The sequence below is a fragment of the Anser cygnoides genome, chromosome 2 (assembly GCF_040182565.1).
Source record: "Anser cygnoides isolate HZ-2024a breed goose chromosome 2, Taihu_goose_T2T_genome, whole genome shotgun sequence".
NCBI lineage: Eukaryota > Metazoa > Chordata > Aves > Anseriformes > Anatidae > Anser > Anser cygnoides.
The window spans coordinates 144,981,880-145,007,227 of NC_089874.1; the positions used below are offsets into that span (position 1 = coordinate 144,981,880).

The window sequence follows — 25,348 nt, forward strand, 5'->3', positions numbered from 1 at the left end:
GTCCTAACCTGTGTAGCAGTTCTTTTTGCCATTTTGTACCCTGAACCCCTGCTGCTGTTCCCAGCATCCTTTCTGATTTTTGTTCTATATTTAGATGAGGAAGGAGAGCACAGATCTGCAGTTAGTATTCAAAAAGCAAGATCGTTATGGAATTGTGCAATGACAAAAATGATACTACTGATGTGTTCTGCTCTGTAGTCTTTTCTGATAATTCCAGCATCACTGTTGAGGGGGGTTTGGGCAAATTATTTTGTTTGTTTATTTATGACCTGTTGTGAACATTGAACTGACGTTTTATAGAGCTGTTTATTGCAACTTTTCTGACTGTCCAAATACAGAGAACTTCTCTGCGTACGTTAAATTAATATTGTTTTACCCTGTATATATCCCTTTAAGTGACTTAAATTTCAAGGGCCGTTTTTTCACACTGGCATTCTCTGTTGTGAATGTTTTTCTTTGCAGTTGACTTTTATACTTGAATAACTCATTATGATCAATTAACTTGAGCACATCTCTGTTAATTCCCTTGTTAGATCACTTATGACAATGCTAAGCAATAACTTTTAGTACAGGTAACTCTGGGATTCTCAGTGAAGAGAACTGACTAGTAGACAATCTTTTTCTGTTTTATATAGTCTAGTTGTTTATTTATCCACACAAAGACCTTCCCTTCTTATCCTGTGGCACTTTAGTTTCCTCCAGAGCTTCCAGCGAGAGATCTTTTTGAAATTCTTTTTGAAGTCAAAGTTGACTTTTAAATGGATCTTTATTAATCCAGACCATTGGTGACTCTCTCAAAGACCTCCAGTAGATCTGGGAAGCCTTACTTTTGTTTGCCTTAACTGCTCACTCTTCTTTGATATATAACACTTTTCATGTTTTTCAATTCCAGGCATGAGTTTTTAGCCTTTATAGCGTCCACCAATTTTCTGTCTGCTGGTGGCAGACATGGGTTTATTGGATTCCTCTCTGGAACCCTGTAAAAAATTGTGTTGACCATTGCTACTTACGCTCGACGTTATCCCTAAAGTAGCGGTTTCAAGTCAGTAGCTCTGTGCCTGCATAGATTCATTTGCAAGATTTGGCCTGATTTAACTGTCTTCCTTGGTTAACTTAAAAATAAATAAATAAATAAATAAAAAATCTGGTAACAGTGTATTTGTTGTGGTGGTTGTATGCAAATTATGTGGTATTTTTTGACGTCCATGTAATTCCTTCCCTTTATCTTTGTTGTAGTTGTTTACACTTTTGATTTGCATACTCCAATTTGAAGGAAATTATTTTAATGTGTCAAACTCAGACCAAATGACCCTTTTCTAAGTTATTAAATCCTTCACAAAAACAAAACTATGCATTTATTTTAAGTTGCAATATATAATTTGTTTAACATTGCAGCAGTGAAACAAATAGGAAATTGCTCCTTTCTTAGACGTGTCAGTCCTTGACAATTCTCCTCCCTAGTACCTTATTTGCAACCACGAAATTAGACGGATCTTAAACTCTCTGTTGGTATATTTTACTAACCAAATGCAGAAGTTGATAAATGTTCAAATCCTCACTTCACTTTGAGTCTACTTAATGCTAATTAAAAAGAATCATGACAAATGGAGGATTAGTTCTTGTGCCAGATTGGGGATTATTAGTCTTTAAAAGAAATAGCTTGGAAAGGTTCACTGTTTAATAAATGTGACATACTAAAGTACCTTAGTCCAGATGATACTGATTACGGTATAAGTGTTTCTTTAAGATGGCATATATCTTTCCATTAAGAATGCTGGATTTACAGAATCAGCCAATAACTATTCCAGTATTTTGTTTTAAACCCTGGAAAATTGATAGGGGGAATTCCATGCCATAGGTTCTGCACGGTCAAACGCTGCATATCTTGTTGCAGCGTAGAAATTTCTTTTTTTTTTCTTTTTTAATTTAAGGTGGAAGGAGATTGAGTTCATTTTCGTATCAGACTAGTTCTTAAGAGTCTTATTGTTGTGAAGTGGAGAACTGAGATGTAAGGTTTGAATGTTATTTTGCTATCTTTTTAAACATAATTGTTGCAACTGTTTTAGTACACTACATAGATTTCAAAATAATCTCAAATCTGGTAGTTGAAAATAGGCCTCATGTGACAACCAGTGGACTTGAAGTTAATGATTGCACAGGTTTGTACTCTGCGTTCCGCAGTCTTTTAGTCTCTTGCAGTAGGTCAAAATGAGCTGAGAAAGGCTCAGAAACGAGCTTATATTTTGAAATGTGAGACTTACACTAAACAAAGTCCTGAAACATTAATAAAACATATGACGTGACCTTTTTTTCAAACCACCTGATATTAAGGCAGGTAACGAATGGCATGTATGAAAATCTTCTGCAGTACTGCTGGGAGTCTGCCTTTTTTCTTAAAAGTGACTAGTTTTTGTCTGGTGGAGTGGTTGTTAGCACTGGTAGTGGTTCTGCGCAGTAAAACAGTTGGTTTAATTTGATGGAAATAAAGAAGAAAATGATGCTATGTTTGTCATTATGTAGCCTACTCTCCTCAAGATGCTCAGGAAGCATCCAGCACGTGAGGCCCAGATCACTGAGGAGGAAACTGACGCACACAGGGACCTGGATAGGGTCAGAGACAGCATAAATTAAAAAAAAAAAAGTTTACAACACACAAAATTGCCCAGGTCTGGTTTTAGTTTTTAGGCCTTTTCATACTTGTTTGTCTTAAAGCAGGGACTATTGGAATCATATTGATTTCAGTCTTTATTTAAACAAAATAACTGATAGTTTTTATGGTCTTTTAAGAAAAGCTAGAAAGTGAGATAGAGGAATAGTTTGTGAATACAGATAAAAGCAATGCTATTTTGTTTCTAGGTCTATTTTTTAGAACAGTCTTATGACTCCTAGGAGTCACAGATCCAAATACTTTAAATCTCTTCTGCTGAACATCTATGTGAATGTCTCTTGGCAATGTTTTCAGAACATTTTTATATTAATTTTATTTATGTGATTGAAAAATGCTGTAAATTACTTTTTAAAAACCAAAACAAAAAACAACTCTACAGCATCATTGATTTCTTCCCAGCAATTTTAAATACCTTCAAAAATTCTCTGTCACTTCAAAACACGTTGTGCATCCATTTCCCAGATTTTTCCTTTGAATGTCAGCACTGTTTTGAATGTCAGTGTGTCTTAGTTTGCAAAGAGTTCTCCTTAAATAAATTAACTTATCCCAGGAGTTTTGAAGGTGTGTTTGTGGTTGAAGTGAGTGCAGATTTGAAGCCCAGATGCTGTTTTATTTTTGATAAGGGGAATTAAATGGGAAGTTTTTAATACTACTTTTCTCAACTATGAAATAAAAAATGTTACTTTGAGGAAATATTGTGTGCAGTTTAGAAGCAAATAAACTCAATCAAATGTGCATATAATTAATTTCACTCTCAAGTGCTACCATCAGGCTTTGGTAATTATGGCCAATCCTCGTATCCTCAATATTTGATTACACTACACGACATGCTTGTTATAGGTAAACATCAGTTTAAGTTTGTGACTAGAAATAATTGTAGCTTTTTATAAATTAACATCTTGAAGCTCCAGTGATTTACATTATTTGGGAGTGCTGTGGTCAAGAAATAAAGCACCCATGGAGAGAATCTGTTTGCAGACGCTTTTGGAGGACTTTGTTTGCATGCGATTGAAGGAGTTTCGTTAGAAATGAAGAGGGAGGATGGCTTACATGTAGTCTGTGCCTGGTTGTCATTGCAAATTAAGTTGTTGGATGCGTTGATTGGTTTTATATATTAAACAGATGATTTCAGTTCTCACGCAGGTTATTTTTGACAATTCCAGTCTTACGATTTTTTTTTTCTTATAATTTTGCAAATAACAACTGAATTTTCAATTTACAAGCTACATTTTGAAGTAGCTAGTCTGTCACCTGCAAAAGAAACTTGTGTCTTCGTAAGCTGTAATTGCACGCCGTGCTCCTTTGGCTGCGTACACTGTTATCCCCACTTTTCCCTGCTTTCAGGTTTCCTGCTCAGCGAGCAGGTCACCGAGCTGTGTAATCCCAGCCTTGGGCAGGCAGCTCAGCGCTGCCCCAGCGTTTCCCCCAGGGCAGGGATAACGACCTGCTTTATGAAATGCTTGGAGACCCCTTCATAAAACATGATAGGGAGCAAAGTAGTTGTTTTTTTTTTTTGGTCTTTTAGTTTAGGGTTTTGGTTTTTTTTTTGGTTTAGTAGTAGTTGCAATTTGATAAACATGTGACATGATTCTTGTAAGATTAAAAAAAAAAGTGTAATCCTGCTGTTATCTTTATTTTAAAAGCTTTCCAGAAAATAAGCACTGTATATTATTGTTAGAGTGATAGATGTGGTCAGCAGTTAAAATTTCCCGAGCCGGTTATGGATTTTAGCCAAACGTCTCCCAGTAAAAGCAGGAAGATGAATGTAATTTCACAGGTTGCAGTCTGACAAAGCAGCGCTGGATAACGGAGTGACTGTGGGTAAACCCGCCGCACTGCCTGTGTCCTCATTTGTCTCCCGATCCTGCCTACGGATTTTCTCTCTACCTCCGCACTGTGTTTAAGCAGAAGAGTGAAATACTTTTAGCTCGAGTCATTTTCACTGCATTCGCGCTGAATATGTGTTTGTGAGGGAGGTGAAGGGGACGAGCTTGAAGGAAAGAATGAGCTGACAGTTAGCATTAAAAGCACTTCTAGTTATGCTGGTTTCTTGTGTTACTAACCAGCTTGAACTAGTTTACGTAAATGATGCGCTCCAGTGCTCTTCCAGGAGAAATTAACATTGTCAAACGATGATTAAAAGATAAATTTCGTAAAAGAACAGTCATGTTTAAAATACCGTAAAAATACAGAAACCCCTACAGGGTTAACGTGACTGTTGCCTTAGTAAGGTACATAGTGAAGAAACCAATTTCAGAGCTATCTTGATGTCAAAGATTAAAATGTTTTTTGAGTTTTTGTGGAAGAGGTGTCTGTTCCCGTGCAGTCAAGGCTTCTGTAAGGCTGTACCCAGCTGTGTAACCACTTCATACGGTACGAAGTGAGCTGAGAGGTACGAGGGGAATGAGCAATGGCACAGGAAAAGCATACAGATTTTTCGTGAGTATTATCTCATGGAGCAATGGCCCAGATGGCGTTCGTTCTTCGGGGGACTTTGTGCTGGAATTTGTTTTTCCTTCTGTTCTGTCAGACCCCCGGTCTGATGACTTTCAGGCTGGTGGAGGTGTGGTGCTGTCAAATTGTGTCAGACTGCTAGCAAGACGGATGTCTGTTGTTTTGAATTACACCTGAAGTGCACCTTGATTTAAAACTCCTAGAGGTAGGAAGTTTTAGAGAGTCAGGAATTTTTTTCTGCCTTTAGAGAACTGTAACTAGAAAACTTCAGAAACTGCAATTTTGGACTGAAATTTAGAATAATCATCTATTAAAACTCTGTAGCCTTTCTTTTGGTGTTCTGTAACAACTTATATGGAGTTTGAAATATGAATACAGTATAATTCTTAACTCTTTGTTTTTATATTTCTTATGTTGAAACACGTTTTCTACCTACGTATTGGAGTACTCTTTGCTTTTGCCATTGAAATGGCTGCTTTATGTTCCCTTAACATTGAAAAGCCTACTTTGTGCTTCAGAAGTGGTGAGAAGCTTGCTTATGAGGTTGGTGCATGTTCAACAGGAATTAAAAGATGGCATTCAGCACTTTGACAAGAATCTTTAAAAGTGGCTGAAAGCCATAAAGTGGCAACCAAGGTGCATCTGTGGGATTCTCTAAAGCCCAGTCCCCATCTCTCCTCTGTAGTCATGGACCTTGTGAATGGCAAGGTGGGGGTCTTTGGAATGGCTGAAGATTAGCGTCCCCTGCTGTTTTGTAATTATCGGAATCTGGACAGTCATTTATTTGAATGAAATAATGCATACAGTTGGTACTTCCAAAGAAAGGCATACATAATGTGATTGTAAGAAGAGGTTTTCAATCTCTCAGTGGGATGTCATAGGGTATGTTTATAAACTCCAACCTAGCAGTTGCTCTGCAGTGGAATTCCGCTGGTATTGAGATAATAATTTGCACAGTCAAATTGCTTTCTTTACAAAAACCCAGGGAATTATGAGACCTTAATCCTTTATTAATGTCAACCCATAGGCAGCAAGAAAGCGTAAGATTGCCATTCGAAAAGCCCAGGGGAAAAATCTTGAGGCCATCCGAGAGCTGAATGAGTATCTGGAACAGTGAGTGTCTCACAAGAATACGGATTGTGTTTTGCTATTCTGATAAATCTTTTTAATTAAAATGGAATTTGCATTTGATTTACGCTTTGCTTCCAGGCTGGTCATTTACAGAATCTCTTCACACATTCTTTTTGCTTTTTTTCCTCTCTTGCCTTTTTCTGTACAGATTTGTTGGAGACCAGGAAGCTTGGCATGAACTTGCAGAACTTTACATCAATGAGCATGAGTAAGTTGTTTGCTAAGTCCACATAAAAACTGTTAAATTGAAATGCTCTCTGTACAAATCAAAGACCTCAGTGATTGTTTTGAAGGACTAGTGTTAGAAAGTATAGTCTCATTTCCAATATCAGCTTTGTCAGGAAATAATTAACACAGAATCAGCCTTATCTGACTACTAGTGCTTTAACAAGATATTTGATTTTTAAACAGAAACAATTTACTTAATTACCTGTATGTCTCAGTCGTTTTTTTAAATCCACTATTTTAAAAGAAATGTTTTAAGTGTGGCAATGAGCAGTATGCATTTTCTATAATTTTTCATTCAAGTGATGTTTTTTACTAGTTATAGATTTTAAATTCTTTACCTCTAAAAACAATTCATCACATCATTTGTATGTAACATTCTTATTTTCTCTTAGCCTACCTCTACAAGAACTTCTAGTAACCTTTAAAAATAAATAAATAAAACATGGATCCAGAGTTAGAGGAATTTGGTCGCCTGGGTACAAAACCCAGTGCAATCAAGAATGCTGAATGTTGTAGTAACTTGCTTATTGGATATTTAATGTTTTTGTTAGCTTTTTTTATTGCTGTAGTGACAGGAGGAAATCCCAGTGTGAGAGGATTAGCTCAAAGCCTTAGTGCAAGTTTTCTAATATCACGGCATTAATTCTAACCCCCACCCAAAGGCGTATTTCCCCCCCACTTTAGTTCTTCAGCCCAGCCTAAATTATATCACATTGTTTCCTTCCTTCCTTTCTAGAGAGTAGTAAAAGAATCAAATTCTCAAGAAATAGCCATTCTCACTGCGATGAAAAATTTGTTCCCCATTGTCTCTCCTTCCACCCCATTCTCAAAAATAATTATTAAACTCTTTCAAATGCTGACTTTTGGATTAATCTAGAATTTTGATGTCCAAGATTTCCATTTCTCCTGAGAAATTCACCAACTTTTCCAAGAAAATAGAAATTTAATATTATGTATACATATATATTTAGAAATATATTTAAGCTGTCAAATCTGTTGGAGCTGGAATATGGCTATAATGGAATAAACGGAATGCGTATTCCTTTACAGCTTTTGTCAGCTTTTTTTTTGTGTGTGTAATCTTTATTACAAAATCATATAATAAAGCCTGAGAAGGAAATTGGTTTTGCTCGTATTTGCCTTGGTTTGTAATAAAAAAAAAAAAAGTTGAACTTTCTCCAATTTATTGAAAAAGTTGACTCTGCTCACTGTAGTTTTATTTTATGAGCATCATGTATTATTACAATGATTTTGATTTGGAGAAAAAATGCAGTCTTGGTTAAAAAAGCAACTAAATATTAATTTTAGAAATAAAGGAAATATTTCATCACTTGTTTTTATCAGTCTCACAAATTCTGTCTTGCTTGTGAAATCACCGTGCTGATACTGTTGTTAATAAACACACCTACATTTACAAGGTTTATATAGTCCTCATTCTGTCCTGATAGGAGGACTGCGGCTTCTGTTTTGGAGAGTGGAGCTACTATTCTTTTATCTCCAAATGAGATATCTCGTTTGAGATATATATCTGACCATTACAACGTTCATAGGAAAAAGAAAAAAAAAAAGTGTATTTTAAGGAATAAGACTTGGCTGATTATGTGGTTTAATATTCTCATTGTTGCTAGATTGCTTTTACTCTGATATTAAGTATCTACCAACACTGGCATTATAAACTTTGTCTCTCTGTATTTTAGACTCCTGTCATTTAAGGTCTGTGTGCTATTACATATCTGTAGAAGATGCAAATTCTGCAGGAAACCCTATTAGTCAAAATATTGTGAAGCTAGGATTTTTATTAACTCGAACAAAGTTGTTATAAGCTTGTCTTGTAATTCTTTCTGAAAGCTTTCATATAAAGAACGAGTACTAGCCTCTTCTTTTGCAACGATAAGTTGTTGCCAGTTTGGACTGGTATAATGCTATTTTCTTGCATGTATTTGGACTGTCTGAGTTTTAGAACTTATGTTTTTTGATCACATTTCTGTGGTTGACTGTTGGTAGATAGACAACCAACAGTGTAAATGCTCTGATCTATAGCTTGCTATATCAATCATCATGTAGCTGAATTTTCTTGTAGAAAAAAAAAACATGGACTATGTTGTAGTCTGTGTTAGGTGTCTTCTAGTACATAATACCTGATGCTACTCATTACTTTTGTTAATAAGAATGGCACTTATTAATAAAAATGGCTAAATTTTTATGCTTTCTATAAGCTGTTCCATATATACTTAGACAATTACATTTTGTATATTTTTCACTGTTTATAATGTAAAAAATAGTGATTTGTGGTTTCAAACATCATTTAAAAATAAAGCATTTCTTTTGATTGTAAATCATGGACTTGTGAAAAAAGTAAGGCTTCTTTTATTGCACTGTAGAGAAACTGAGGGAGAGAGCTGTGTATTGTTTTGTTTTTATATGCCACTGTTTTTATGTTCTCAGCTATGCAAAGGCAGCCTTCTGCTTAGAGGAGCTTATGATGACTAATCCGCACAACCACTTGTATTGTCAGCAATATGCTGAAGTAAGTATTTTCAGAAAAATCAATTATGTTTAAATGTATTCTGCTTTTATGTTGCTGAAGTGGTGAAAACAGAATAAAAATAGTTTCTTTAATTTTCCCTAGGAGATGTAAGAGAGTACACAGAGAATGTTAACTTCTCAAAGAGCTTGCGCATTTAAAAAAAAAAATGTTTTGTTGCTCAATGTGACTAATGTATAAATAAGAGTAAGGGCAGGAACTATTGAGGATAAAAATTCCTGTTAAATGAGCAATTCTTGTTGAAATGTTTATGTACTTTTCAAATGAGAAGTAAAATTTTTCCACAGTAATGGAAGGCTATATATCATATCTGGGAAGTTATGATGTATTACCTATTGTTGTGGAGCCAGGTCTTGGAATCCTTCAAGTAAGAATTATTTTCTTGAAAGAGCACTGGGCAGAAAGAGGACACTGAAGTTTTAGCTCAAGGTTTTTAGTCATTTGTATTCATTTTTTCAGATGTATGATATTTTTTTTCCTAAACTATACTTTAACTGCGTGGAATTAATTGGATTTGTTTTGTTAAAATGGATAAAATTGAATTAACAGCGAAAGTTGAAAGTCTAAATAGTTTTGTGGTAGAAAATCTGTGAAGCATGTCTTCTAATAGCTATCTTTCTTCTTGTTGTGTTAATAACAGGCAAAACTAGTAGAAAATAGTGGAGTGATCTTTAAATTTTGTACATTATTTTGCAGTTGAATAGCTAATGAAAGACACTGTTGTTTTCTGTAATGGTGTATCAGATGCTGAAGGAACTTAGAGTTAGTATGGATTTATAGCAGTCAGAATTTAGCTTTAGGTTGAGAGTTTGTCATAATTTCATCAGAGACTATCCCAATATTGTAAGTATGAATAGGTGCAAAATAATCACTTTTTATTCTTTTAGTAACTGATTAAATTAACACTGACTTTTTTCTCTATAGTTAAATATTTTTGTGTTTATTGAAAAGAGTTAACATTTCTCACAGGCCAGTATTTTGCCTTTGGTAGAACTTATCTGAAATATTTGTGTGAAACAAATGTGACAAGAAATTTCATAATATCTTTGAGTCAAGAGCGAATGCTAGAGGCATGGATGACATGCAGCTTTCAAGAGCCTATCATTTTTACAGGTTAAATACACTCAAGGGGGGCTTGAAAACCTTGAGCTATCAAGAAAGTATTTTGCACAAGCACTGAAGCTTAACAACAGAAATATGAGAGCTTTGTTTGGACTTTACATGGTGAGCTTGATTATATATTTTCCATGTTATCATTTTGAATATGCTTGTATATTTTCTTTTACTACATTTTGAATATCTTTATGCTTGTATATTTTCTTTTACTATTTGCTGGGCTTTCTTCCTTTTGGTTTAACTTAGTGGTTTAGATTATTAACACTGTTATTAAATATTGAGTATGGATAATTTTATGCCAGTGATCAAAAAGTAGTAAAAAGACATTGAAGTTGTCACCCCTATTCCAGTATGTGCATCTTGCTTCCCATATCCCGGATAGGGTAATGATACTTTATTAATCAGTTTTCAAAATGTTTTATTAAGAAGTTTAAACTGTAATTTCCAGTTGCTTTTGAATGTGCTTTCCTATAGAAGCAAGGTCTCTCCTTCATGTACTTCCCATATGTAAATTCAAACACTGTCTTTTTCTTTTTTTTTTAACTTCTTGTTTTCACCATGGATATTCTCACATAATTTGACTATCAATGTAGACATTTTCCAGGGTTAACTGTCAAGGTTAACAACATTTTCCAAGGTTAACTGTCTTTAGCTATCAAGCTATCTTTCAGGTCAGCTTTATCAAAGATTAATTTATTTTAAAATATTTTTAATCATTATTATTTGTTAAAATTTCCTTTACCTCAAGCTGTTTGGGGTGTTAGTGCTCCCAGAGGCTTCAGTCACATAGTATTGATAGGTGACTTACACTAATGCATCTTCAGACAGTTTGGATGGCTGTAAATCCCCACATTTAGGAGTTCAGTTGTGCTCCACTGTAATTTCATCACGAGATGCCACCTTGCTTGTGTTATTTTGTAAAGTGCATTGAGATTGGGTATTTTCTGCAACTACAAGAAGCTGATCTTTGCAGATGTAGTCAGTCTCCTTAGTTGAAGTGCTTTTAAGCTGTAAGTTTTGCCCATGTTTTCCAAATAATTATGATAATTAACACATGAAGGTAACTTCTTGAAAAAGGATTTGCAGTTACACTCTTCTCTGCAGGATGTTGAACTGCCGAAGAGTAGTACTGTACTATGATAACTTAAAAAAAAAAAAAAAAACCTGTTGTTTTTGTTTTTCTCAGTCCAATTTCTAAATAGAACTTCCTAGAATTTCAAAATGAATCTGTAGTCTGCACAGAACTATTGACAAGAATGTGAGTGGCCATTAGTATAGTAATTAGAGTCAAAGAATCATCTAGGTTGGAAAATACCTTCAAGATCATGAAGTCCAACCACTGACCATCTGTGTCCCATCACCAAACCATGTCCCTTGGTGCCACATCCATACATTTCTTAAATACCTCCAGGGGCAGGGACTCCACCACTTCCTGGGCAACCTGTCTAATGCTCGACTGCCCTTTCTGTGAAGAAATTGTTACTAATGCCCAGTCTAAACCTCCCGTGGTGCAACTTGAGACTGTTGCCTTGCTTCCTATCGGTTGTCACCTGCGGAAAGGGACTGACTCCCTCCTTGCTGCAACTTACCTTCAGGTAGTTGTAGAGGGCAATGAGGTTTGCCCTCAGCCTCCTCTTCAGACTAGACAACCCCAATTCCCTCAGCTGCTTCTCGTAAGACTTGTTTTTAGCCCCCCTGCTAGCTTCAGTTGCTCTGCTCTGTACATGCTCAGACATCTCAATATCCCACATACAGTGAGGGGCCCCAAACTGAACACAGTATTCGAGGTGAGGTCTCACCGGTGCTGAATTCAGAGAGGCAATCACTTCTCTTGTCCTGCTGGCTGCACTATTTCTTATGTAGGCCAGAATGCCATCAGCTTTCTTGGCCACTTCATGTTCAGCTGGCTTTCAGCCTGCATCCCCATGTCCTTTTCTGCTGGGAAGCTTTCCAGCCACTCTTCCCCAAGCCTACACCTCTGCATGGGGTAGTTACAATCCAGGTGCAGGACCTGGCACTTACCCTTGTTGAACGTCATGCAATTGGACTTGTCCTCTGTCAGATCTTAATGTCCTGCCTGTTATTTTCAGTCTGTAAGGTAGACTTAGAGCCTGTTATTTCCACGATGATCTGACAGTCCACTTTGAGCTAATATGACCCAAGAATTTGAGAAAATTGGTTTTGTCACTGCCTGAAAGTTGTACAAACAAACCCTGGTTTGCACAATGTAAGTACACCACTGACTGGTCAGTTTCTTCAGGTTCGTGGAGCTGGCTGACAGATTTCACTAGGAGATGTTTGCAAGTTCAGCTTGCCATTGCTATTTCTGTATCTTCTCTTTGGCTCCTAGTTTCTTTTTAATGTTGTTTCTAGACTTTAGGATCAGCTTTTATTGTGGCTGCTACTTCAGTTCTTGACAGACATGCCCAGCATCTGTAGTCCCTGAAGACAGTCTTTAACCATGGTAAATTCTCCAAAAAGACTTTTGGCTGCATCTGCTGAGGAAACTGGTAATGCTTCCTCAAAGTCAGGAAACTGTAGAGAATTATGCCTCAGCTTAGGGCCGTGACTGTATACTAGATTGCAAATTCAATTAATGCAGACTTGGCTTCAGAAAGAACATTCATGAGTTTGTAGAGGCTTCTTCTTCCACTCCTTTCACTCCTGGAAGTAGTTGCAGTAATAGGGGAAAATTGTTTGAATTCTAAATGTAGTACTCAAGTAGACATTGGCTTCATGCTCTTTTCTTGAGATCTCTATAGGTTTTCATTGATGAATGTAAGGTTCTTTGCACTCGAGTACTTTTGCACTCAGAATGGCAAAGATTCCTTACAAAGTGGATTTATTTGTGTAAGTGGAAATGTCTCCAAGATGAGTTAAGTTCTTAAGTAATTCTTCCAAGTGAAGATGGGCATAGTTTTTGTATAAAACCTACTTTTAAAACTTTTCTAATGTCACAAGAAAAAAATGGCAGTCTGGACACACAAATGATGCATTTTTAATCTTCTCTGATAAGAAATCAAATAGGAAAAACTAATTTGTAACTCTTACTTTAGGAAAAGCAAATTGGGTTGGCTCATTATGTCCAGGTTCTGTTCTTAACTCAGTACACAACTGAGCTTAAGTCTACTTTAGCCTTAATTAGAACAAACAATAGCTTAAATAGTTTATGTAATTCTTAATTGGATGCAGTTTACCAGTTACCAGTTTTTCTGTTTCTGCTGTTACTGGGGCTCTGTATGCAAAGGTGCTAAGTACTCTCAGTTTATTTCATGTACATATATTTTGTAGCTATACTGCTTTTATTTTTTTATGCTTTCATTTCTAGTCTGCAAGCCATATTGCATCCAACCCAAAAGCAAGCGCAAAAATGAAAAAAGATAATATGAAATATGCCAGCTGGGCAGCTAATCAGATAAACAGAGCATACCAGGTTAGTACATAATTGGTTTCTGATACTCTCGACATACTCTGTAGTTTTGTCTGCACTTTTATCAACTACCATTCAACAGGTTAGATGTGATGTTTGTATATCAACATAACTTGCTTTGATTTATTGAATTCTACTTGTGTCTCATTTCCCATAAATAAGGAGGACTATTTTTGACTTCAGTATGTCTGACATTCCAGTAAGCACAATATCGATGGAAAACACAAGTCCTGCAGGATTTATGAGAGAAAACAAACAAACAAAGCAAACCTTGAAGAGCAGAATACACAATAGACTCACTATTGACAGAACAAGATAGGTTTTAAAAGATATGTGAATTTGGGGTGAAAACTATTATTCCATGTTTTACATGTTAATAAAATGATCTGCTTAGATTGGAGGGGCCTTGAACACATGTTTTAAATGAGTATTATGACTAAGGTTTCCAGTTCAAAGCACCAGTAGAGACCCATTAGTGTTTCTGGGAAATGGCCTCCTTCAGGGTGCATCAGAATGGGAATGTAAAGTCAGTATTGGCTGTGGGTTGGTGGCATACCACGATTAAGACTTAGAAATATGCATCTCCAGGTTCTAATTATAATGAAAGTTTAATTAGGATAGTTTGCAGTCACTTGACTCACAGCCAGATAAGCTTGCCTTTTCTTTTTTTTTCCTCCACATAGCTTTTTCTGTTAGCATCACTATCTCTAATATGACTACTTCTGTTGTTGCTGTTCTTTATTTTTACTGGAAAGTGCAATGCCATTGTTTCTGTGAAATTGTTTTGGAACCTATGTTAAGCACTTTTGGTTGATGCTTACCAGAACAGATCATGTTAACACAACTATGTATTTAAAACAAATGTCATAACTTCTTTGAGACTTCATACTCTTGTGATGCATTGCACACTTTAGCAGCTCTTTTTAGCTGTTTGGAACATGAAGTGACAAACACCATATCAGACTGGAATCATAGGGGGAGTTCAGCTATGCAGAAAGTGTATCTGTTCAACCTAGGATTTGGCAAGCAACTGGTGTGAACACCCCTTTCATCTTCAGAGGAGTACAATAAGAAGCTCTAGTGACTGCAGCTGGACAGGACTTCCTCAGCCCAACCCTATTGAGCTTGTTACTCTGACATGACTGCAGAAAGGTTTGGCCACTCTAGTGTTTGTCAGAGGCTTACAACATCCAACTGCTACAGCAAATGGTGTTTGGTGATGTAGTAGGTGGCAGTTTCCCCTATGAGTCAGTACTGATTTGTTGCTCCCTTAGTGTGTTGAGTGGTTGGAAATTGTCATCTTTTGGACCTAAGGATGAAACCTCAGTGGCTGGTGCCAGTGGAAGCCCTCACAGCCTTCCTCCATTAGTGGACGATTGTCTAGCCAGGTTTTAAGCTAGATACCCATATTATCACTATAAATCTTCTGCACTTTCCAAGCATTATCCAAAGTTCTTTGCAAAGTGAAATAAGAGCCTTAAGAGCCTATTGAGTTTGGCATTGACATGTTTTATTAGTTGGACCTTCTTACACTGTTAAATGCAATTTTTCCTTTAGTCATGTTCTAGAGAATAAGATGCATTTTGAATCCTGACATGGGTGCCAAGTCAAGTTATGTGCATTTGTGACTTTAAAATATGAAGATATTCAAAAAGTTAGTTTCGAGCAATTGTCTTGCAATGAGATCTTTCCCCATTTTCAGTCTGGACTTTGAACTTCAAGTACAAACAGCGTGCTTAGTAATTTTGGAAACCTGCTCTATTTTTTCAAATCCAACACTGGCTATAGTTGCATTTTTTTTATTTTTCATACAGTTTACTTTAAATATTTTTGCTGGTTCTTTTATGCTCTCACAGGTAATTTTCTTTGGCTCATGATTTTTGCTTTTTCTGTGCATTCCTGTTTGAAATCAGAGGAACATTTTAGTTTATTGTCATTTTAAAAGAGAGTATGGGAGTGTAAAAAGAAAATACTACTTTCTACTATTTTTCACTACTTTCAGCAGTGTCAGACTACAGAGCAGTTTCTTTACAGAAAGATGTGGTCATAAAGAACAGTCCAATTAAGTTTTTCGATTTGGGTTGGATTTTTTTTTTAAATCATCAAATATCTGTGCTTTATCTGGTTAATATTATTATTTTGATGTTAAATATGTAACCATTTGTGTTGATTCCTACTTCTCATCTGTGCCTAATCTGGGAGAAATGTAATTTTATGAAGGAAGTCAGAAAGGTTTTGTAGCTAGAGCTGCTACTCTTGGAGCTGGAATTCCTGGCTGCTAACGCATGCTCTTAAAAAAAAAGAAAAAAAGTCATCATCATTCTCTAGGCCGCTTAACTTTAAAAAGCAAACAAAATTAAACTTTAATTTGAAATGTTACAGAAGTACTGATTATTTGAAGAGTTGTTAAAAGTTCAGGCTTAGTTTTGTGTTATTTTATCACTGGGAAACTCTGGATTATTCAGTCGGTGCCAATCCTGTGCAGAAGCCTTTCACTGTCCTGGCTGAGGACACGAGTCACACGGTTCCTTTAACCTCGACACAAACTATGGCTACCTCTAGTGCTCCTCAATTAGGTAATTGGTTTAGCATGTCCTCTGGTAGAAGCGTTTCAGCAGAGGCAGGGAAGTTTGATTAATGCTCACAAAAATCTTTAATGTGATCCTACTCACAGTAATTTTCCAGATACATGCTTCTTGGGTATATTGCTAAATTCTTCTGTGTTAGCAATCCACATGTTATTTATGGTTGGAGAGGTGATTTTGTTACAAACCATTTGGGAAACAGAAAATTAAATCATGATTTTAAGAAATGGATTCCGGCTCAATCAGTCAAATTGCTGTGTAATGGCAGAATAGACAAAATAATTGTTCGTCAGGGCAAATTTGAAGTGATTAGATTTCCAAGTATACTTCTGTTTGTTATGACGCAGAGTTTGGTTTTGCTTGTGTAGCTTGAAGCACACGTCAATATCATGAACGCAGCCGCTCCTGAAACTAACAAGTAACATTTTTAAGCTAATGTCTTGTGTCAGTTTTGCTTTCAGTGTCCCTAAAGACAAGGAAAATAAGTAAAATTCTTATTTTCAAGCTTTCCTCTGCCTGCTTTCTGTGTGTTCTGCCAAATGTACTGTTTGACCACAGTCTATTTAGGCTTCTGTGCTTTTTTATTGAGTCTCTGAAATGCTTTGAATTGGAACAATTCTTCTGTCGAGGATTTTGAGTTCTGTTTTTGCATTTGCTTGTTTGTATGAAGGGGTTTTGACCTCCCCAAGTATCTTGTTCTTGTTTAGTATGAAGAAAAAGAAGATGCTGTATTAAGTTCAGATTCAAGCAGAGGTTTCTTCTCTCACCTGGGAGAATGCTATGAAAGCTTTGATTTTCCCCTGAAGTTGACTGTTGCAGGGCATTATAGAAACTGCAACCTGGAGAATAGATTTGTACATGCTGCTAGAGTAAAACAGAGAATGTCAGTTCATCTTCTGAAAACAAGAAGTATGACAATAGGGAGTTTTCAATATGTGCCCAAACTGCTGTTGTCACAATAGCTGTTTCATTCTCCTAATTATTTAATTTGAAATAGTTTTTCCTTTACTGTACCAAAGCTGTTTCTTTAAGAACCCGGTACTGATTGGGAATCCCAATGTTAGATTGTAGCCTAGGGGTCAAAAGCAGGTTAACAGGACCTGCAGCTTGTTGCTGGTGTGATATTACCTGGGTCTGATGACTTAATCTTTCTTAACAGGTCATGAAGAGTTTGCTAAATTAAGTTAATTACAAGAGAGGAGGGACACATTATAAATCAAAGACTAACTATGCAAGACAGCAGTGGTATTTGAAATAAAAAAAAAAAAACAAACACGAAATTGAAAATTTATTGAGTGTTTAGATGTTAAGAATTAGGTAGAGAATTGGCTATTTTACTAACTGAAGGTTATAGTTGCTGCTTCTGTAATTCCTTTACCACTTCCCCAACCCCAAATGCAAAACTTGTTTTTTAATGCAGGTGTATTAAAATGTTTGAGAGTTTCATTTGTCTGAAGACCAACCTAGTCAATAAATCCCCTTTGTTAGATGGGGCTGATGAGCGACGGGAGCTGTCAGTGCAGTTAGAAAGCCCCTTTTGAAGTCAGCATGGAGTAATCAACATCTCCTACCCTTCTTCCCCTTCCTTTCCCAAATTTGGCTGCATGTATCTTAGGGAATGTAAAGCCATAGCACTGGAAAGTAGTATCTATTGAGCTGTATTTTTCTTTGTTATCAAGACAGGCTTTATTTCAAATGCTCTCTGAAATAGATGTTATAGCAGTAGGTTACAATCAAACACAAGGTCATTACTCGCAGTTACTTTGAACCATAAAATGTAATTATATGATGACTTCATTGTTCTGTAGTAGATTTTGGTAAGTAGAGCTTTCTCTGTCGTGCTGGAATAAAAATAGAAAATAGATGAGCTTCTTGATTAGCTATAAAATCCAAGTCTTGCTACTGTTTAAATCATGAATATAATCTATATTGAATCACATCAAAAATTCAATTCAAAATTTGTGTTAAAGGTTACAGAGCAAACAAAACAACAGGATGATCTCTGTCATTAGATAAGTGTTACTGTTACAAATGGAGTATTTGTTAGTACTCAGTATCCAAATTCAGAGCAAATGATTGAAATTAAGGATTTTGTTATATTTTTTCATGACTTACTAGGGGAAGGGTAACATAGCTAGTGTTGTAGTAAAAACACTGTGTTTTAATGAAACATTAAAGAGGCCATGCTTTTGAGCTTGTAGTAAATATAGTTAATAATTTTAGAGCTGTTTTTGTCATACTTATTTTTTGGAACCATTTCTTGCACAGGATCTATGCACAGAAGTTTATTATATATGAAAAAAAATATCTTTTTTCTTTCCAGTTTGCAGGTCGCAGTAAGAAAGAAAGTAAATACTCTTTGAAGGCAGTGGAAGACATGTTGGAGACCCTGCAAATCACTCAGTCTTAGGTTGGCACAAAGACGTGCAATATTAAATTCACAGATTCCCTGATCAAACTTTAATGAGCTATGGGTTATGTTACTCAAATGCTGTTAAAAATTAATTTTGTATTGATTAATGTGGCTATCTAAAATAATGTTTTATGAGAAGTAAATGACTATTTATTGCTGCTATGAGAAATGTGATAAATACCCACTGAAGTGAATGAATTACCAACGAAGACAGCATAAAGAAGTGTAATGAGTTGCACATCAGTATCAAGATTTTTGTATGTACAGTACCTGCTTTTAAGCCATAATTTGTAGAAATAAACTTGTTAAATGACTAAAAGATACACAGTGATTTATTGGACTTGCCAATGGAAGTTACAAATTTATATATGTAGAATAATAACATCTGTAAGAAGTTTTTATCATATTTGAATATTTAAGAGTTAAATATGTAAAGTAAAGCATGCTACAGATGTAAATTTTCTGGAGACTGTTTACCATATATCAAGAAGAGGTTATCCTGCATGAATACACTTTATTAGAGGAAGAAGTTAATGATTTTATTAATGAATTGGCATCTGGTATTGTATTGTAGAAATGGAGATAATTTTTTTGGATACTTTGTTTCAGGGGGTGTCTTGAACTGGCTTAAGGCCAAAGACATTGATCTCTGTGGCTTTGCAGGCAAATGGTTCCATGTCCACTTAATTCTCCAATCAGTATATGCATAGGCACTTTTTTTTTTTACTCCTTCTATGTGTCCTTTGTTGTACGTGTGTTGCACATCATGAATTTAGAAACCATCTGAATAAAGGGCTGCATGCTGATCTGTACTGATTTTGTACCCACAGTATGGCTGCCTGCTCACTCTGGTGCAAGCTATGGTATGTGAGCTTCTCTGCAGTAACCGAGTGTTACTGCGCTGTAAGGATGAGACACTTTGTTCTACTGCCTTGTACTTACTGGAGGATGCAAGTATTTTTACAGACATTAGCGTGAAGGATCTAGTGCGCTCCAAGTCTGTATCATGTTTGTCTTATAGGAGCTTGCTTATTTACTCAGAAAACTAGCCAGCCACCCTCACCCATGGATTTTGCAGTTCTGATCGTTCTCGCTGGTGTTCATATGTATGCTGTGGCAATTCAGTTGCACAGCTGTCGTTTCATTTATCACTGCTTCAGTCATATTACATGACAGCAACATACCCTTGACAAATTCTAATAAAAATATTGTGGTGTCATTTTCATGATTGTTGTCACCATCCAAGCTGAATGGGTGTCAGATTTTATACTGCCTGCTCTGTGTCAACAGGTAGGTTAAAGTCAGTGCGTTGATGACCTTGGGCTTGCGGTAATAAAGCTGAATTCTTGCTCAAAAACAAAGCAACAACAAAAACCTCTGTGGATTCAAAGCTTGAAAATATGTGTAACTGGTTGTTGCACGAATCCATGTCTTTAGGAAACATACAATCTCATTCCCATTATCCATGAAATACGTTACTATGAGCAGTGAATATGATGGTGTGACAGAATGGGTGCTATGCCATGAGTAAATTATATGTAGACTCTCAAATTAACTCAATTCGGTACTATTGAAGCATAAAACTGCTAATCCTGCATAGTGCGGTATTAAGTTACCCAGTTCTAACTTGGGGAAGTGGTGCAGATGCTTTTATGACATCAATTCGCTAACTGACCTGAAAACAGTGTTTGCAGATAGATTATGTATATTTCAGGTGGAAAACCAAGTAAGTCTCATAGGTGAATCTATATGTATTTTTTTTCAGATTTATAGTCTTTTATTGTATGAGTGTGCCATCTAGAGTTTTAAATCCTCATTAGTCTTGTTTTTATTTTACCTACATCTCCAATAACTTGGTTTCATTCTAAAATTAAAAACGGTGGGAAGATGTACTGTAGACTAAAATTACTTGGACTAAAGAACAGTTCAGCAATCAGAATTCATTCTGTACAGTGGGATTTTGCCTCATATACCCTTCCTCAATGTAAATCTATGCTTTGTTATGTCTAAATTGTGACATTATTTCCAAATGTTTTTTACTGAAAGTAGTACTCTAGATATGGTAGCACAAAGAAGCTTGAGTAGGTTGATCTTTTGAGTTTGTAGTACAGTAGAGGATGCATATTGTAAAGCTTCATCTTGTTGAAAATTACCACATTGATCTGTAGAAAGCTGTTCATGCAGTTCAAGTATTTTACTGTGTGGAATTTGCAATAATGAACAGCTCACCTATATTTAGTCAGTTATACAATGAATTTGAATTATGCAGCAGAGGTGTGTAACTCCAAGGTATTTTAAAAAATAGCAGAGCAGAATTCATCTGTGCTCCTGAAAAGTCACATATAGTACTTTATTCAGAGACAACCTATAGCAAAGAATTTAAGTGTGAGACTTGGGCATATAATATATCTGTTTCTCTGTAAAGTTTGTTTCTTGTTTTCAGTGATTTGGTGACAAATTTCATCTCATTGCTTAGAACCTCCTTGTTTTCCCTAGTGCTTAGCATCCTTTTGAAACTGCTTCTTAGCACTCTGATTTGTGCTTGTATCTTGGCATAATTCCCATGTAGTTGAGCTTACAAATTGACCTAGCAAATATTTCTGACAAATCTGTATTTACTTCAAAGATAAAGTAAATTACTCTTACGAAAATCCACGGGTGGCCTTTGATACAACTATTGAATTGCAGCAATGGGGGATTCATTATTTTTTTCTGTACTCGAAGAAGAAGAAGAAGGAAAAAAAAAAAAAAAGGAATTCCTGCATCTGCAGGGGAAGTAACTGTGTGAAATGCCCTGCAGTCTGAGCAAGCAAAGGGTACAGAGGATACAGAGGAGAAGCTCTGATAGAATGTGATCTTTTCAAAATTCATTTTCCACTTCTAGTAAATGATTTTATAATCCGTTGCTGACGCTGTCTTGCGTTAGAGAGTATGTTTTCAAAGAATGGGTTACTTAGTTAACAAATGAACTTGATTATGTTCTGTATTGTACTTTGACAGCAACAAATGCTGCATAAAAAATTACCAAGCATGCCATCTCCTCTTTCCAAAATAAAAGGCTGTGCTTTCATATTGTCTCAGTTGACAGAAAAAATTTGAGGCCTTTGCAATGCTGAAAGTGTAGCAATGACTTGTATCTTAATTTTGTGCATCTGTGCTTTCATAACAGGCTTGATGAGGAGGGCTTAGTGTTACCTGTTAAAGTAAAGGTCATCGAAGAGCCTGCAAATCCTCTGATTCTGCCTTTGTAATACAAGTTACTGCTGAATTTTAAGAACCTTTTGTCCAAATGTTATACAATGCATATTCTCTAGTCGCAGAAAGCACATCTTGTTTAGAATATATCCCTAAATCTCTTCAGTTCAGTGCCCAGAATATCTTGCAGTTGCTATTGGAAACTCTGTTATTAGTCAACGGAGGACTTCCTCTTGGCAGCATTGTATTTGTGATGGCATCCATGTTTGCTAGTCACTGCATTTACTGTGGAACTTGTATTTCAGCCAGCTTTAGAAGGGAGGGGAAAAGGAAAGCAAATTAAACTTGACTTACTGGCATGAAATTGTTAGCTTCTTGTTACTTGCACAGTCATCTTCCAAGAACACCAACTGTAGCCGTAGTCAGGTTTGCAATAATAATTCTTCTTCTTGTAACTCAAGAGCTTCCATGTATTCAGCTGTGAAACCAACACTCCATTGAAATCTAAAACATACAGATTTCAGTTAGACAGTGCTGTGCAATGTGCTCTTACCCTGAAGCTCGGGGACAGGACAGTTCTCCTACCCTTACTCACATTGGTATTGGAGAGGGGAGCATTAGAACAGTTCTTTGATGTTGGGACTTTTTCCTCTAGAAAACTACTACTGCTTAAGCAGTGTTTCCAGACCTGTTCTTACTTGCATTGCTCAGTGCTTGAATGGAATTGTAGGACTAGCAGTTGTTTAATTACAGATATTTGAGTCTTTGTGGAGAAAAAAGTATCTGAAATTAGTCCTCAGTCTTATCTCTCTGATGCTTAGAGATCTGTATCTTCTTGATAAGCACCAGCTGGAAGTTGGATTTAACCCACAAAATAGTTTTCAGAAATAAGGAGACAGTAATCTACCTGCCTCTTCAAAAACATAACTGGCAGAGTTGTTTTTCTGATACTGAATGTGAAATGAAAAATCTTTATCAGTATACTTCGTAGGTAAACTTAGTTTGTTGTGTGATGACAAAGTCCCCCCTTCTGTATATAGTGGTGCAATCCTCTAAATGCCTGTCTAGGATGCAGAAAGGGCAGTGCAAATGCCTGTTCAACCTCTATGCCACAGTAGGACTTTCTGTGGCAAGTCTCAAAGAGAACACCATTCATCTGCACGTAGGATCCCACAGGAGAGCATTCCTGGTGTGCAGGCTCCAAGCCCACTGAACAGGGCTGAATGAGACTGGACAGCACAGCCCAGAGCCCACAGAGTAGGTGGCCAGAGACCCAGCTGGTGAATCTCCCCCCAGCCTGGCAGGGTTGAATCAGCGTGAATCTGCCTGCAGGACTCTGCCCCTGCTAGGGACTGCCCTTTGCACTTCCCTTTTGGGAAGTGCCTCTTGGCTTCTGCACAGCAGGACCCTTGCAGAATTCATGCCGATGTACAACCCTGCTAGTTTCACTGGTGCTAGATGCAAAATCCTGAGGGTAGAGGTGGGTCAGTTTGCTGGTTTGATCCTGAGTCTGTGGAGATTGTGCACTTTCTTGACTCGGTGCACCTAGAGGTCAAGCACAGCCTTTTGCCTTGGACTGAAAGCGCATCAGACAGCAGACCTGTCCTATTACGTGTCTGCAGTCTGCTCAGTTCGTTGTCGGGGCTTGACAAAGAATGTGAGTGGATTTTATGCTGAACAATGTGCACATGTATAGGAAGATGTGTTACTCGTGCTGTCTGTAGTTTAGTTCTTGCGATCACTGGGACATCTTTTGTGTGGGAGAAAGTGCATAAAGTAAAAAACTAAGTGAAAACATTTCCAGACGGGAAGCCATTTATCCAATGGCACAGGGATGGCTGAAGAGGCATCTTTTCAGCTTGTGTAAGCATAGGTCCGGTAGTTGTCTTCCCTGTGGAAAATCACAAAGTATGATGCATTTTTGCATTGCATAAACAATGAGAGGTGTAAGGCTGTATCAAGAAAAAAAATGTGAAAAAAATGTCTTTCTCCTCAGCCCTATGTATTTTAACCATTTTCAATATGACCTTGTTGCTGTTCGGGCTCGTCATGCCATTTGGCTAGCACGGAGTCATCTGCCTCAGGGCTGCCAGTGGAGAAAGACACATTGAGAGTGACTGCTCCCTTGGGAAAAACTATTGATGGGCTTCCATCGTTGCAGGTCGTGACCTATTTGCATTGGCAACAGAAATACTACTTGCCCATAGACAGTACTTGCTTAAATAAGACTCCTCTTAGGATTAAAGCCAGTTTTCCCCAAAGAATGAAGGATATTTTTCTCAAATTTGTACTTTTTTTTTTTTTTCCTCTGCAGCAAGTTTTTCAGTTTTGGACATGGTGTTTGGAAGTGAAACTTTAAACCAGGCAGATGTAGTCCTCCAGGGAAGAGACTGCAAAAATTGACACTGAAGCAGTTTCGAAAAAGTGAGCAGCAAGTAAAATTAACCATTACTCGTGTTTATTTAGGTAATTGAGCTTGACACAGTGGTGTGTCTGACAAGGTGGTTTGTGTTTTTTATTCCATTATGTACAGATACAACACTCAAAGCTGTCACTGGCCGTCTGAGATGGTTTGTTTCAGTTTAGGTTTTGGAAACCGGTAAATGTGGATAGATCACGGTGTGGGCAGCACGTAAGAAAGCTACCCAGTAGAACAGTACCTCCTCCCCTGGACAGCCACTGCGGTTTGTTTTATTTCTTAGAATCAAGAATGAAAAACATGAAAAAATATTAATAGGCCTATTGAAAGTCAGTAGATGCTGTGTCCTTAGAATTCTCTAATCCCTGTTCTTATTCCTTTATGTTTTTTTTCTTTGAACAGTTATGGGCTGTTTGGGCATGACTTTTTAGCAAGCTTTATTGTAAGCTGGAAATATATTTGAAGGGTTCAGAGAGAGAATGAAAATTCTGAAAATAAAGTAAATACCTTGGTCGTGCTGGCTGAAATTGAGATGAATTGTATATAAAATGAACACAATTTCTGTTCTGAACATACCGAGAACAGTTAGTGAATTGTAACAATATTGTAATTGTAGCCGTGCCAGGCTTTTTGATCAAAACTTCCCAGAAATGTGATGTCTGTATGGAGCCAGAAACTAATAAGCTTTTAAGTAAACTGATTTAGTTAAGTGGAGGCACCGCCCAGACTGAGGAAGGAACCTTTGCTAATACGGATATTTCACTCCTCTTGGGAAGCTCCTATATTCGAGTAATTTTGAGCCTGATTTGCCATATGAAAGAAAGGGCTACGCCTATTATCGGAGTAGTTTCAAGGAACATCAGGGCTTTCCTATACACAAACCATCTACTGAGTGAAGCAGAGATGTAGGTGGTGTCACTTGAGAGCAAATCGATGCATAATGCCATCACTTTGGGAGAGAATCGGATGAAGAAGTCCAGCAAGAGATTTATGGCTGTTTTTCTTCAGGCCCCTTTCTGTAAAGTTGGGGGGGGGGGGGGGGGGGGGGGGGGGGGGGGGGGGGGGGGGGGAAGCCCTCTGTGAAGGTTCATTTAGGTTGGCTGGTATCTGGGTTTCAGCTGTTTAACTACTTATCAGAAAGGGAATTTTGACAGGTGCCAGTCT

General features: G+C 36.9%; 1 protein-coding gene across 1 annotated transcript in view; it reads left to right on the forward strand.

Annotated features, from left to right (window-relative positions):
• Window positions 1-18,889, forward strand: part of EMC2 (ER membrane protein complex subunit 2) — a 41,247-nt gene extending 22,358 nt beyond the window's left edge. The window contains exons 6-11 of the mRNA XM_048068747.2: window positions 6,150-6,235; window positions 6,402-6,461; window positions 8,927-9,008; window positions 10,140-10,250; window positions 13,471-13,575; window positions 18,481-18,889. Of these exons, the coding sequence (XP_047924704.1) occupies window positions 6,150-6,235; window positions 6,402-6,461; window positions 8,927-9,008; window positions 10,140-10,250; window positions 13,471-13,575; window positions 18,481-18,567 (531 nt within the window). The 3' untranslated portion in view covers window positions 18,568-18,889. The remainder of the gene's footprint in view (window positions 1-6,149; window positions 6,236-6,401; window positions 6,462-8,926; window positions 9,009-10,139; window positions 10,251-13,470; window positions 13,576-18,480) is intronic.
• The last annotated feature ends 6,459 nt before the right edge of the window (window positions 18,890-25,348 follow it).